Below are 13,444 nucleotides of genomic sequence, written 5' to 3' on the forward strand. Positions count from 1 at the left end.
ACCTATGCCCCATTTGATCGCGAAACCCACCTACTTGTCGTTTCGCCTCACGTGTGCCTGGATTTTCCAGTAGGCCGCACTTCTCATGCTCAAGAGCACATCCATTCTGACCCGACGGTCCTGCGTCTGGCATGGCCAGGTCGTTGCACGCCCCTCGCGACCTCGACGCTGAGCCTCAAAGATGAGGAAGCAACTATAGCGCGTGAGGAAAGCCCTTGCTGCGTTGTGACTGTACTTAGGTACTGCTTATGAAGTTCTCCTTTAATGCAGAAATGCGTTCAGCGGCTGCATTTGGACCTCTTCTTCTCCGCAGATGGTTGCTGTCCGACCAGACCACGGGAAAACGCGGGAAAGTTCTTATCGCCGACGCAGTCGCTATTCCTGGCACGTACAGACAAAATGAGATTGAAATAAATAGCTGCGAAGGAAAAGATTGAAGGAGTAGGCGCATCGCAGTAACAACCGCCGAATGGATTGCTGCACCAACGGATCTCCTATACGCTCCCTCTCTTTCAACTGCCATGGAAGTCGTAGAAGATTACGCAAAGAGCACTTGCTCATGTATTAGCTTAGAATCAGTGGTTACACTAACAACAACAGCGTTCCTGAAAAACATCTCTCATTTTTACAGGGGCGAAGCAGAAGAAGGAAACCAAATATTTATATCAAAGACACCGTCCGAAAAGTATATGTTGTCCACTTTTGTATGCGCAATATTTTTAAGAGGTCGGCGAAGAGAAACCCTTTGAAAACACTACAGCTTGTTATGCTTCTGGAACACGCTGTTTCTCTCTTTCTGACACGTTCTCAGTTAAAATTGAGAACATGTCACATATTCGTAGCCTACTTCGCATGGGACCTTGCCTGCGCTTACACGTACTTGTAGTGAAGGCGCTTCTCTCTTGGAGGGGGATAATTTTTGGTGCGTCTTGTCCGCTCCTCGAGTGCATAAACAACATGAAACTAGGAACAACTGTTTGCATCGAGACTCCGGTAAAAGGTGAAAATTCCAAGACGACGTATCGTACCCACTACAGTAGGGCTAGTTGGCGATCTATAACATATAAATACCAGCGCAAACCAGCAAGACACAGGACGAAGAACGAGGACACACAAGCGCTTCTGTGTCCTCGTTCTTCGTCCTGTGTCTTGCTGGTTTGCGCTGGTATTTATATGTACTCGCTACGCCATAATTAGTGGATAATTTTTTCTTCAGTGACAACCATCCTTGCCTTTTCCTTGCTTGTGCAAGTCGTCAAAACATTGATGGGTATGCATCCTGCTGGTGGGGCAGTCCAGGCATAGCAGAGATTAGACGACAAATTTATTGCTGTACAAATGCATCAAGTTTACCTTCTAGCCCCATATGGGGGGGAGGGTGTTTAAGGGGGTGAGAGAGAGCAGGCCTTCGCCTACTGCGCTCTTCTGGGATTACGTTTGGCCCCCCTGTTCCAGAAAGTAACCTCCAAATTTAGCCGCCTGCGACAAGTAGCATGCTACCCGACATATTGATGTCCGAAACTGCCTCTTCTACCTTTTTCCGCGCGGTAATGTCAGTATAAGAGAGACAAGGTTTTGCCTCAGTGAATGGCTGCACCAGCACGTATCCTTATTGACATTCTACACAAATAGTAAGCTAGCCTAGCAACTAAAAATGCAATAAAGCGCAACTTTCGGTGAGGGGCGAAGAAAACGCAGAACACCACAGCTCTGGCTTCAGCTAGTTTTTGTTGCAAAACTATTTTTAAGTGAACACTGCGGTGTCCCGTCTTTTCTTCGTGCCTGTCTTAAAATTGAGCTCTGTTTCGTTTTTAGCTGTCATAAATTACAGTTAGCCCGCGCAGCCACGCTTGCAACCTAGCCAAGTCGGGCATGCGTTGAGAGTGGACTCCAGACTATTTCATGACAAGGTAAATCATGTAGGCCGCAAATTTGTTAAGCTTTCACCATAAACCAGAAGGCAGCAACATAGCTCAACTTCTGGTGCTAATCTAGTAATCTGATTGGTTTACCGTGGTGCGACGTCACGACCTCTGCTGAGCAATCCTGAATTAGTGTCAGAACACGCCGGCCTCTTTCTCCGCACGTCAGTTCTAACGTTGTCACGTTAAAAGCATTTGTTTTTATTTCTGCCTGTAACAAAACGCAAGGTGTAGTGCACACCAAGACATGTGATGAGTTCCTTTCCATAACAATTTCTTTGGGTTTGCTGAAAATTTAGTTTGCCTGATTTCAGAGCACTAGCTCTTACTGGCTCTTCAGAGACAGCTAGTACTCCGATGCTCTCAAAGGCGGGTGCTTCAGCGTACCGACACGCGGCCGTGGCCCGTCTCTCCCGGTCACCTTGGCATCCCTGCGAGAAGCGAAATTTTGCTGGCATGTTTAAAAAACACGACTGAAATAATTGATTTAACCTGAACTTCTTTTTTCGTCATAGTTTTTCGTTATTATGGACTTTGCGTGTAACACGACAGTCTGTACTAACACTCGTTGTCTTAAACTTCTCTTTGCATGTCATGTTTTCAAAGCTATTTTCTTTCTTTTTTTGTCTTGCCGAATGTTATCTACCAGTGTTATTTAGAATATTTTGCTTTTAATCATGTACTACATTTCGCTATTCTGTTGAAGTCCGCCGTTTTTTAATTCGCTTTTACATATTTTTTGTACTTGGACCCGAACTAGCCGTTGGCTATGGGTCCAAAAAGTGTTTTGTATATTCTGTAAAAGAGATTCGCAATAAACTGAATTGAATTGAATTGAAAAGTTGTAGCAAGATCTGGAGAGTCCGGAGTCAGAGGCGCAGCTTAATACTGTCTTCATTGGCAGTTCCCTCTACCAGCTTCCCGCCAAAAATTTTGGATTTGTGGAAATGAAAGGCGGAGTAACTGTCTCACTTATGCTTGGACACCGCAGCCTTACGTGAGGGAAGAAATGAAGCAGGAATAGAGGACAAGGAAGAGAGAGAGAGGAGCCGTAGTGGCCGGCTTCGGACTAATTGCGACCGCCTGGGGACCATTAAGGTGTCGGGACGTCGCACAGCATAAGGTAAATTGGTTTTTGAGGAAAGGAAATGGAGCAGTATCTCACGTATACCGGCGGACACCTGAACCGTGCCGCAAGGAAGGGAGGCAGGTGGGTGTAAAAGAAGAAAGAGAGAAAGATGTGCCGTAGTGGAGGTCTGCGGAATAATTTCGACCACCTGGGGATCTTTAACATGCACTGACATCGCACACAACACGGGCGCCTCTTGCGTTTCGCCTCCAGTGAAACGCGGCCGGCGCGGCCGGGTTCGAACCCAGGTACTCCGGCTCGGTAGACGAGTGCCTTACCACTGAGCCACCGCGCCGGGTCAGCATAAGGGCGCCTTTTGCGTTTTGCCTCCATGACTTTAACCTTTCCAAACTATGCCGCCAGGCTTGAGATGATTCTTGTGGGTTCTTCACCCCTCTGCGTACGCACATGGATGACTTCCTTCTGCCTTCTTGGGGCTGGCGGCACGGCGAAGGGGAAGCATAGCACGCAGTGGTCTATTGGAAATGATGTGTGGTCTTTTATGCCGCTTTCCCCGCACGCCATCTCACGCTGAAAATTCGTGTTACGGATGTAAAACCGACAATTAAGCAAGTTGGTCATACATCATCGAATTTAACAGCGGAAGCAGACCACCGACGAAAGAAAGAAATCTATCGTCAAGAACAAACCTGTGGGTTCTGTTCTTTGCTTCGTTCACCGTCTGTTCGCATTTTTTTCATGAATTGCGTTACTCGCTCTTTACCATCCAATGAACTAATGTTTATCGTTATTAACTTTGAAATATCATTTATTTTTTCGGTCTGCCTCCTAGGATTTAATTCTTATACATTTTAATCCTTGATATTGTGCAAGTAATTTCGCTTTATTGGCATTTAGGGCAACTTTATAGCGTGACCTTGACCTCTAATATGCTCCATACTGCCCAGCGTGGCCTTGACTGTACTGATATGCACCATACCTCCCATATACTGGTGCTTTCGCGATACAAAAAATGCTAGTGTTTGTGTTCTGCTGTCACTGTGTCGGTCCCCTGCGCCATTCTTACTCTATAGTGCCAGTTAGCTTTCCAGCCGAGCACCTTGCTGCGCGGAAGGTGCTGTATTCATACTCCGGGAGTGCCGTTAACATCTGCAGTCATGAAAACAATACTGAGCAGATAGGCACCGTACCTGCCACGCAGAGCTCAAACTGCGCACTGAGGCATTCTAGCTCTATCGCGCTTGGCGTTTGGAGGGCGGAGGTAAACGAAATGCGCATGCGCTCCTGCATTACTCTGCTCCGGCACCTGTGAAGGAGGCTAGAATTTGTATTTCTGCGCAATAAACAGTCTACTGTCCTCTTCATTGACTGGCCCTCTTAAAAATAATTTGAATGATTTATTCATTCCGACTTTTTCACCTTACCCTCCAAAATAACGGCCTCATTAATTCCACTCTTGAAGGTCTGGTTAGAATCCGTTAAGTTCTAAGAATACTGCATTATATACGGTGTAGAGTGGCCGTGTGAGACCAAGCATATAAAACATTAAGCGGAACACAGAATATTTGCTCTCATTTATTGAAATGCTCTGGAACGATCGCATAGTATGTCCACGACGGGCACCATGTCAGCGCAGGGCCGCTCTTTAGTGGCAGCCTTCGTAGATCTGGTACTTGGGCGACGTGCCGCAGAGGAGGTCGAAGACGAAATGGCAGCAGGTGTTGTCCTCCTGGAGTGCGTCCTCGGGGACAAAGAGTTGGCAGCCTGCTCCTGTGTTAGAATGACATAAATAAGGGCACAGTTGGAACGCAAATGCGCGTGCATATTAGCCGACCAGTGAGGATTTCGTTCTCTCATCTTCTAGTACTTTTGTAATAGGGAAGAACTGTGAATTTGCATTGTGATCTACACACTGTGTCTGAATGTCGGCGACCGCTGCCTGAATGTCGAAATCGGTCGCCCGAATCGGGTCGCAGTCTTCACAATCTCTGCAGTGGTTGGGATGGAAAGGGCAACCTCTGCTGGAAGGCGTAAAATCTATTGGCAAAGGCTGAGAGCAGAGTTGAAAGAGAAGTAATCGAGGAATTTCATATACAGATATATGGACCGACATGCATAAGTAATTCGTCAGTTACACTGAACTGCCGGGAGCTGGATTTTTTCGATATGCACTGGCGTTTATGTATAAATATGATCTTGATTCTGTATGTTTTCTTTTTCGTTGGCTTGTTCTGCCTCTGTAGTGATAATGATAGTGTGCTGACGTATAAATGTGCTGACGTATATTGTTATTCGGTCATGTTATCGTCTTTCCGAAATTTGTTTCATGCCTTTTTCTGGGAGAACTAATGCACTGGCGTTTATGTACAAATATGATCTTGATTCTGTATGTTTTCTTTTTTTTTCCCGTTGGCTTGTTCTGCCTCTGTAGTGACAACGATAATGGTTTGGTTTATGGTTTATGGGGTTTAACGTCCCAAAGCGACTAAGGCTATGAGAGACGCCGTAGTGGAGGGCTCCGGAAATTTCGACCACCTGGGGTTCTTTAACGTGCACTGACATCGCACAGTACACGGGCCTCTAGAATTTCTCCTCCAAAGAAATTCCAGCCGCCGCGGCCGGGATCGAACCCGCGTCTTTTGGGTCAGCAGCCGAGCACCATAGCCACTGAGCCACCGCGGCGGCTGATAACGATAATGTGCGGACGTATAAACGTGGTGTTTTCCGCAATAAACTCAGTTGGTAGTAGGAGCTCTTCCTGTATTCCTGCTTTCGTTGCCTTAAGCCATTCAAATTTCTATGAACCAACTAGCTCAAGAGCAGACCTTCTCCAAACCTATTTGGAAATAATTTTTAAAATCTCTGCTCGCAGTAGCTCGGAACCGATTAGGGAGACTCAGCTCACCGCGCATCCTCTACCCCGATGAAGTCAGTGGGCAGAAGAGCCAGCCTTCAAGCTTGCCCGGTCTGACTGCTGATGTCATCGGTTTAGCGGACGCGCGGTGAGGTGTGTCGCCCTAATAGGTTGCGAGGTACTGTTAGCGGCGATTTTTAAAAATCACTTCTAAATTATAGCGTCCACGCAGAGCTTCATAGCGTCCGTGCGTGTAACCATAAAGAGCACCTCTAAAGATCTGTCGCGCTATAGGATATGCATCAAAATCATTTGAGGGTCCCTTTAAGGCTGTATACTTCACCTGCGTCAATGTAGTCACTGCGAAGAATGTGGCACTTGGGGCAGTCGACGTAAGCGACGGTGAGGTTGTACTTGTCGTTAGACCCTGAAGGGATAAGAGCATTTTTGATTAGGCTTTGATGAAACTGAAGCAACACTGATTGGAGAGTGAGTTTGTAATGCGTGTTCAAAGGGCTACTACCAGCCACAAAAGACGTAAACACCAGAGAATAACACAGGGAGCGGGTTGGTGTAACAACTGAAACTGGTATTGAAAACAGATCGCCCAGTTACAGCTACGGATGCACCAAGCCAGGAGAAGTAATCTGTGTAGCTTTGTCAAAAAAGTCATTTCCCTCACTGCTAAGAAAAAATATTTTGAAGCTATCATACGTTCGTAAACTTGTCTTTTTTTCGTTTGAGAGAGAAAATCCTTAAAACTTGACAGAACATGAAAACATGAAAGAACTTGCTTAAAAACGTTTCTGGTCATAAAAATTCTCTTGCGGGTGCTGTGCGCTGTTTGCTAATATTGGACTGGGATATAAGCTTTACTGGCCGCGCAAACTAGCTTTTAGAGTTCGCGAAATTGGTAGGTTCTTCACACGGTTCGAACAGGTAGAGAAGACAGCTATGATTTGTTTCTCCACGAATCTGCGAACGAAGCGTGCGTTTAACAAAAATTTAGTGTGGAATAAGAGGTGTTTATTGTAATGTGGCACTGAACTACCTGAACAAAGCTCTGGCATGAACAGAAGACTTTCGTTACTCTCTCGAAAGTACGAAGACATGGAGAATGAAGTTATGTGCCAAGAGACGTTTAATAAGGCAGTTCAATACAATGCCGTGGTCGACTCCGCACGAATCGTTCTTTGGGATTGTGATCGCAATATCCGAATACACAGTTTTATGTGTCTGAAGAACATTTCCCCCGTTAGCAATAAACCACTCTATATTTTTTCCCTAATTTCCCTATTTGCTACATGCATAAAAAATGTGCTATTGCATATGTGGCATATAGATTTTACTATATGTCATACACTTAATGAAGCAGTTGTATGGCTTTTAACAGGTTTTCAATAGTAAAGAAATTAATATTTTGAGGTAATAAAGCGAATATTTAACTAGTGAAGAGTGGTTTATTGGCACGTTGAAGCGCCGGCAACGAAGACCCGGGCGCAAGACGTCTAGGAACCAGCGAGGTGAGAGCCCGGCACACAAGCGGCCGTTCTCCAGCACGAGCCTGTTACGGGCGGCGCTAGCGCTTCGTCGTCGTTGGTGGCGGTGCTGAATCATCATCTTCATTCCAACTGCCCCGGCGGAAAGAGGGAGCCATCCTGGCGACTCAAGGCGAGGAGACGACGAGAGGGCTGTAATAAGGCTTCAAGCGGCTGACATGAACGACGTCGCGACCACGGCGGCGATGGTCCAAAGAAGGTGTCACCGGTTCGATGATATAGTTCACTGGTGACGTACGCTCTAAGATGCGGTAAGGACCAATGTGCTTGGCCGAAAATTTGGACGGAGCCGAACAGAGAGCCAGACCTATGATCCAGTGGAGAAGTGTGTAGCGGGCGTGTCTTGGTCCGACACATGCTTCCGGAGCCCTTGACGTTCGGCGGTGAAGGAGCGAGCCAACTGGCGGCACTGCTCAGCATGGCGGGTAATGTCAGAAATGGAAGTATATTCTGAGCTGTCGGGGTTGTAGGGAAGGATTGTGTCCAGCAGACAGGAAGGCTCGCGCCCAAATAAAAGAAAGAATGGGGAAAAGCCGGTGGTTGCCTGGGATGCGGTGTTATATATGCATAGGTCACGAACGGAAGGACTTGATCCCAATTAAGTTTTTAGGGCGCAATAAAAGACAATAATAAAACTTTATTTCTTAAGAACGCTCATGTTCAGTTAAACAACTGGGACCTTGCCGCCGCTTTAGTGAATAAATATGTTCGTAATTTTAAACAAAATTGTTATAATGCATTTTTATGACATCAGTGTGCTTCGATTATTGTTATAGAAATGTGGTATAAAATGCGTTCGCTCGCTTGCCGGCTCCGTCGGTATGCCGCCTAATAAACAGAAAGGGAGGCTACGTCGGCTTGACGAAGCCAGGAAACGACAACGGGCTTCGGATGCAGATGAAGAACGCGAACAGCGCCTTGCTAAGCGGCGCACTCAAGACGCGGCTAGACGGGCGCACCGCGCCTCTATCGAAACCGAATCGTCTACAACCGGTGATGATACCGAATGTAACGCTATGGATGCTTACGAAACCTACCAGGTTTAACCAAAGCTTAACCCCAGCAAATTTTTTCCAAACATGCATCTTCTCCAACTTGCCCAGTTCAGCATTCTTGTCATCACCTGGCTTGTATTGCTGGTTGCATAGGTGCAGATTTTATCGCCGAGTATTGGTTTTTACTGCTTAGCTTGTGTAGCTGGCGAGCTTCGATAGCATGCTGCAGTTAGTCACGACATCGAGGTCAGCTTCTTCGGTCATGTTTGGTAGCAAAGTGTTGATAATGGTCGTCATTTCTCCGCGCAAGCTTCACACTTCAACCGGGTTGCCTACAGCACATCACTGTTTGTAGGCGAAAATTACAACGGGCGAAGTGTAGCGTTCCAAGGTATAGCGTTCGACTTGTGGCTATAGTGGAGATATTTTGCCTAACCTCTGCCGTGATTGCCTTTTCCCTGCCCTGGATCAACGTGGATTTGGGCTCTTGCTTCTGATTAGCGGGCCAGGTTGGCGTCTGCCTCAGTGATTCATCACATTATTACAAATTACAATTACCCTTATTACCCTTATTACAAATCTACTCCACCTTGGGGGATTCCCCTAAACATTTGACCATCATTAACACTTCTTTTTGGGCAAGTTGGTTCATATTTGAAAACTTTAAAAGGGCGCAAACACACACGACCACAAAGTACAAGAGACGAGACACAAGCGGCGCTTGTGTCTCGTCTCTTGTACTTTGTGGTCGTGTGTGTTTGCGCCCTTTTAAAGTTTTCAAATTTGACCATCATCATCATCATTCGCCTTACTATGCCCAATGCAAAAAGAGGGCTCTCCCATATTTTTCCAATTACCCCTGTCCTGTGTCAGCTGCAGCCACCATGACCACGCAAATTTTTAATCTCATTTGTCCACCCAATTTTCCGCCGCTCTCTGTTACGCCTGCCTCCTCTTGGCATCATTGCGTCAACCTTAAAGACTATCGCTTCTTTTGTCTTCGCACTACATGCCCTGCGCAATCCAATTTCTGCGTTTAGATTTTGACCAGGATCTCATTATTCAGGGTGTGTTCCCTGACCAACTCTGCCCTTTTCCTCTCTCTTCAACACCTGTCATTTTCCTTTATAATACTCGCTGGGTTGTCCCAAATTTAAGTTTATTGACATACTTCACGTTCCTGCCTCATATGTGAGTGCCGGTAAGTAATTTTGCTGGTAAGTGTTTGTTTGGAGCAAGTTGATGTGAGGTACCCAGCCATCACTTCGTAGTTTCAAGGCGGAGGCATTCGTTTTCGAAGGCTTGTAAGAACAACAAGATGTAAGGGGCGTGTAAGGTGTGATGTCCTTTGCGGGGCTTTCATTTTGTAGAAAGAATGCAAGCGTGCACTCGAGAATTTACAGCGGGGTTGCTTGCAAAGCATCTGGAGCGACTGAATCTCTGCAGGTTTTAAACATATGAAATTTGTTGCTTTATTTTCTTGGTGCGAAACTTTGCAGCGTTTCGTTGTTTATGCTCAAAGCCACTGGCATGCCGCTTTATCACTTCGTTTCTCATGTGAGATCAAACAAGGTTTACCTGGAATGATCGCAACAATGCGTAACTGCTTTTAGGTTGTACGAGAGTGTCATAGATACTATTCATTGCTTCTCCCAATATTTCTTTGCCTGTTTTAACCTGAGCATGGTCGGGATCAGCGATGATTGTTTTCATCGATGATCACCGAGTGCATTTGTATTTATGGCCGCCACGATTTGTTCATTTCTTTGCGGGCGCAAGTCAGCCGAACAAAGAATTCACTTAACCGTCCCTTTTGTCTGCTAGTCCGTTGCGCCCGGCGCGGTTACCACCGCGTGACACCATATTACAATAATGTCCAGAAAAGAAGATACGGGCATAGGTACGTAAATTTAATTGAAAATAATATTCTGTGAAGCACTGACAACTCCGATCGTAGAGTTGTGGCAAAGAAAAAGTTGTTCCCTTGGCTGAGCACCGAAAGTTTTCATCCCATTAACTCTTGGGAGGTGTATCGAGGAAGTTTAGCTGGGAGCAGTCGCCGTCAGAGTTTCCCTCTTCAAGCATTCCAGAACGATGACATCGAAGTGGTGGACCAGCAAGCGACGAGGCGCGATGGACCTTTCAAGGTCGCAAGCGAGCCGAGCGCGAAATTTTCGCTGCCATGCTTGAATGGTCTGCAATAATTGTTGGGGTGCAATGTCGACGCAGCCTCAGCGGGTGTAAAACATTAATTTGCTTTATGGTGTACTTCACTTCCACAATTGCAAGAGAAGTGGCCTATCCTCCGATCAACGAGTGTTGACCTGTTCCGAGGTTTCTGCGACCAGTCGAAGTGTTCGTTTCGGTGATTATATAACGAAAGCAGTCTTCCGAAGGGTAAACAAAGAGCAAGAGCTTGCGATGTTTGTGTGCTTGCGGTGTTTCTTGGCTTGTGCCTTGTTACACAAGTAAGTAAAAATAAATGAAATAAATTTCCGCCGCTGGGATTCGAAACTGCGGTGGCGCCAACAGATCAGCTTCGCTGGTCACTGCTCGAGGGCACTAAGCTATCGCCGCTGCCGAACACGCCTTGTGTAAGACTACATCACACTCTGGCACTGTACATTGCGCATCGTATTTTTCATCAAATAGTATTACTATGAAACCAACCATCCCATTTTGGGCTATGTGTTGGTAGTGGCGGACATCTGCCAGAGTTGTGACAGAGAGAGAGATGCGCGCTTCATGCGTTGACTGTCGTAGAAACACGTTAATACAGAAATGCGTGTTATAGTTTACAACATTGCTGCAGAGACGCGGCACTGACGCATCGGTCACCGGCGCGAATTGTGTAAATTGACATTGAAATTTAAAATGTTGAAGACGCGCATAACTGGCTCCCTGGGTCAATGCATACCTCAATCACGCTTTCAGGTACGTGGCGGTGATGTCCACTCATAGAAACTGTGCTTTCGCGCAATATTTCGTGCTTAGCAATGATAAACCAGCAGACATTTTTATCGCAGTTATCGAGAAGTTGCAGTGCTTTCAAGCGGCTTTTTAAAGAAATCCAGTCTTCAGATGCAAACTGAACGTTTGCATTCATCTCATATCGACGAATCTTCAAAACATGAGTTGTTCAACAGCTTCCGGTACTAGGCGCACAGTCCCAAAAACCTGCGACGAGCTTTCTGGTCGGCAGGATGCAGGAATGGCCTGATAGTAGTTGTCTTCTGCGGGTCCAGGGATACTCCTCTCTTGCAGTCGAAATGACGTAGAAACGGGTGTACCTTGAAGGCCAAGGAATCCATCTGAGACTTCAGAGTTAGTCCTGGAGTGTGCATTGGCCAGGACACTGTTTTGAGCCAGTTTTGTTGACCATAGTATTTTTCGAGATGGCTAGGACGTCGTCCAGGTAAACGACAGACGTTTACCATTTAGATAGACCCCCAAACACCAAGTTCAGAGTTGGATGAAATGTTGATTGTGCTGTGGAAAGCCTCAGTGGCACAACCCAACACTCCTAAAAGCCGCTCCGCGTGACGAAGGCCATTCTCTGTCTGTTCCTCGCATTTGCTTCGGTCTGTCAATGTTTGCTTCTTGGGCCCACTGAGAGTGGTACTTTGCTGGACAACGTCACTCCAGGGTACCATGTGTCCAGGGTAGATGCTGGCCGCCTTTATGTGGCTCACACCTTGAATAATACGATAACAACGACAAAAACGCAGAAAAAAATTTGCTGTCTGAAAGTGCTTGGAAAGGTTGGTGACTGCAGTTCACTACACGACTTGGTTATTACTCTCGTGTACTAGCACCTTTTTACAAGCTGACTCTTAGAAAACTAAGACGAAAAGGTAAATACGAAGCGCTCGGCACTGGGTATGCTTACCATCGAGAGCTTCGAAGTGGGCGTTCCTCTTCACGGTGTAGCCGGGCCCCGAGTGAAAAGTCAACCTGAGGCGCCTGTTAAAAGCATTACAAATGTTTGGCATTAAGAACGAATTGATTTTTTCCCAGTGCACAGGTTTATCTTTGTAACAAAGGAAAGCCACACAGTCGTAACACTAATACGAGCCTATTATCTACATATAGACTTTGAGATAACATCACTACTATTGGCTTTTAAGCAAAAATAAAGAGAATGGAGAAGTTTGCGGTGTTAGGGTGGCCGCAGCTGGCGCAGGAGAAGGGTTAATTGGAGAGATATCCCAGCACTAACTATGACTTTCAGACACTTAACTATACTTTGCCACACACATTAAATAAAGTTACACAGCAAAATATTACCAGCTCTTCTTTTTCTTTCAAAAGCATAAAGGAACTATTTTCTAATGCACCTGTTTATTGATTGCAAGAGTACCATTTTAAAGTGAACATACAGTACTGCCTCGTATTGTTGTATGTGCACAATTTTTGTTGTACTGCACTGATTCTGGCTGATTTTTGTTATCTGTTACTTTTTTAGTGTAATTTGTGTTTTCTGTCCTGCATTGCGGAGTATAGAAGGGTTATGGGAGCTTTGTCAAGCTGCTCTTGAGCGGCTTTAATCTCATAGACCTTAAGCATGTATGTAAGCATGTTTGTTAGAAATAAATTCAAATTAAAATCCAAAGATATTGGAGAGGCCTTTTGCCCTGCTGTAGGCGTAGTCGGGCAGATATTGATTGAAGTGAATGGTAGTAGTTATAGCTGTGAGGCTTGTAAGACGCGCCTCCTGCTATTGCTGAGAAGTTCCTGGAAAAAATTACTAAAGTGTGCATTGCGGTAGCAAATGTCTTGTTTTTGCAATGTACCCATTGCGAGGGATAGAGTACCATACTCCCGCCTAACAATCCAGGCTCGATGACACATATGGTAGATTAGCCCTGCCCTAACAAGAACGTAAAACAATACGGCCGGCATGCATCTCTTGCACACAAGCCCAATGCATCCAGCAGGATCAAGCTGTAGAGTCTTGGAATAAAACCTTATTCGGTAACGCTTAGGATCTTTCAGCATCGCAGCTTGTCGCTCATTATTAACAT

At 45.9% G+C, this 13,444-nt stretch overlaps 1 protein-coding gene across 1 annotated transcript in view; it reads right to left on the bottom strand.

Moving 5' to 3' along the window:
• Positions 1-4,574: 4,574 nt before the first annotated feature.
• LOC149345599 (uncharacterized) overlaps positions 4,575-13,444 on the bottom strand; it is a 44,752-nt gene continuing 35,882 nt past the window's right edge. The window contains exons 3-5 of the mRNA XM_089585255.1: positions 12,310-12,383; positions 6,210-6,293; positions 4,575-4,782 (exon numbers count right to left, since the gene is read on the bottom strand). Of these exons, the coding sequence (XP_089441381.1) occupies positions 4,658-4,782; positions 6,210-6,293; positions 12,310-12,383 (283 nt within the window). The 3' untranslated portion in view covers positions 4,575-4,657. The remainder of the gene's footprint in view (positions 4,783-6,209; positions 6,294-12,309; positions 12,384-13,444) is intronic.

The sequence above is a fragment of the Amblyomma mixtum genome, chromosome 4 (genome assembly GCF_055824585.1).
Source record: "Amblyomma mixtum isolate Tamu chromosome 4, ASM5582458v1, whole genome shotgun sequence".
In the NCBI taxonomy this organism is placed as follows: Eukaryota; Metazoa; Arthropoda; class Arachnida; order Ixodida; family Ixodidae; genus Amblyomma; species Amblyomma mixtum.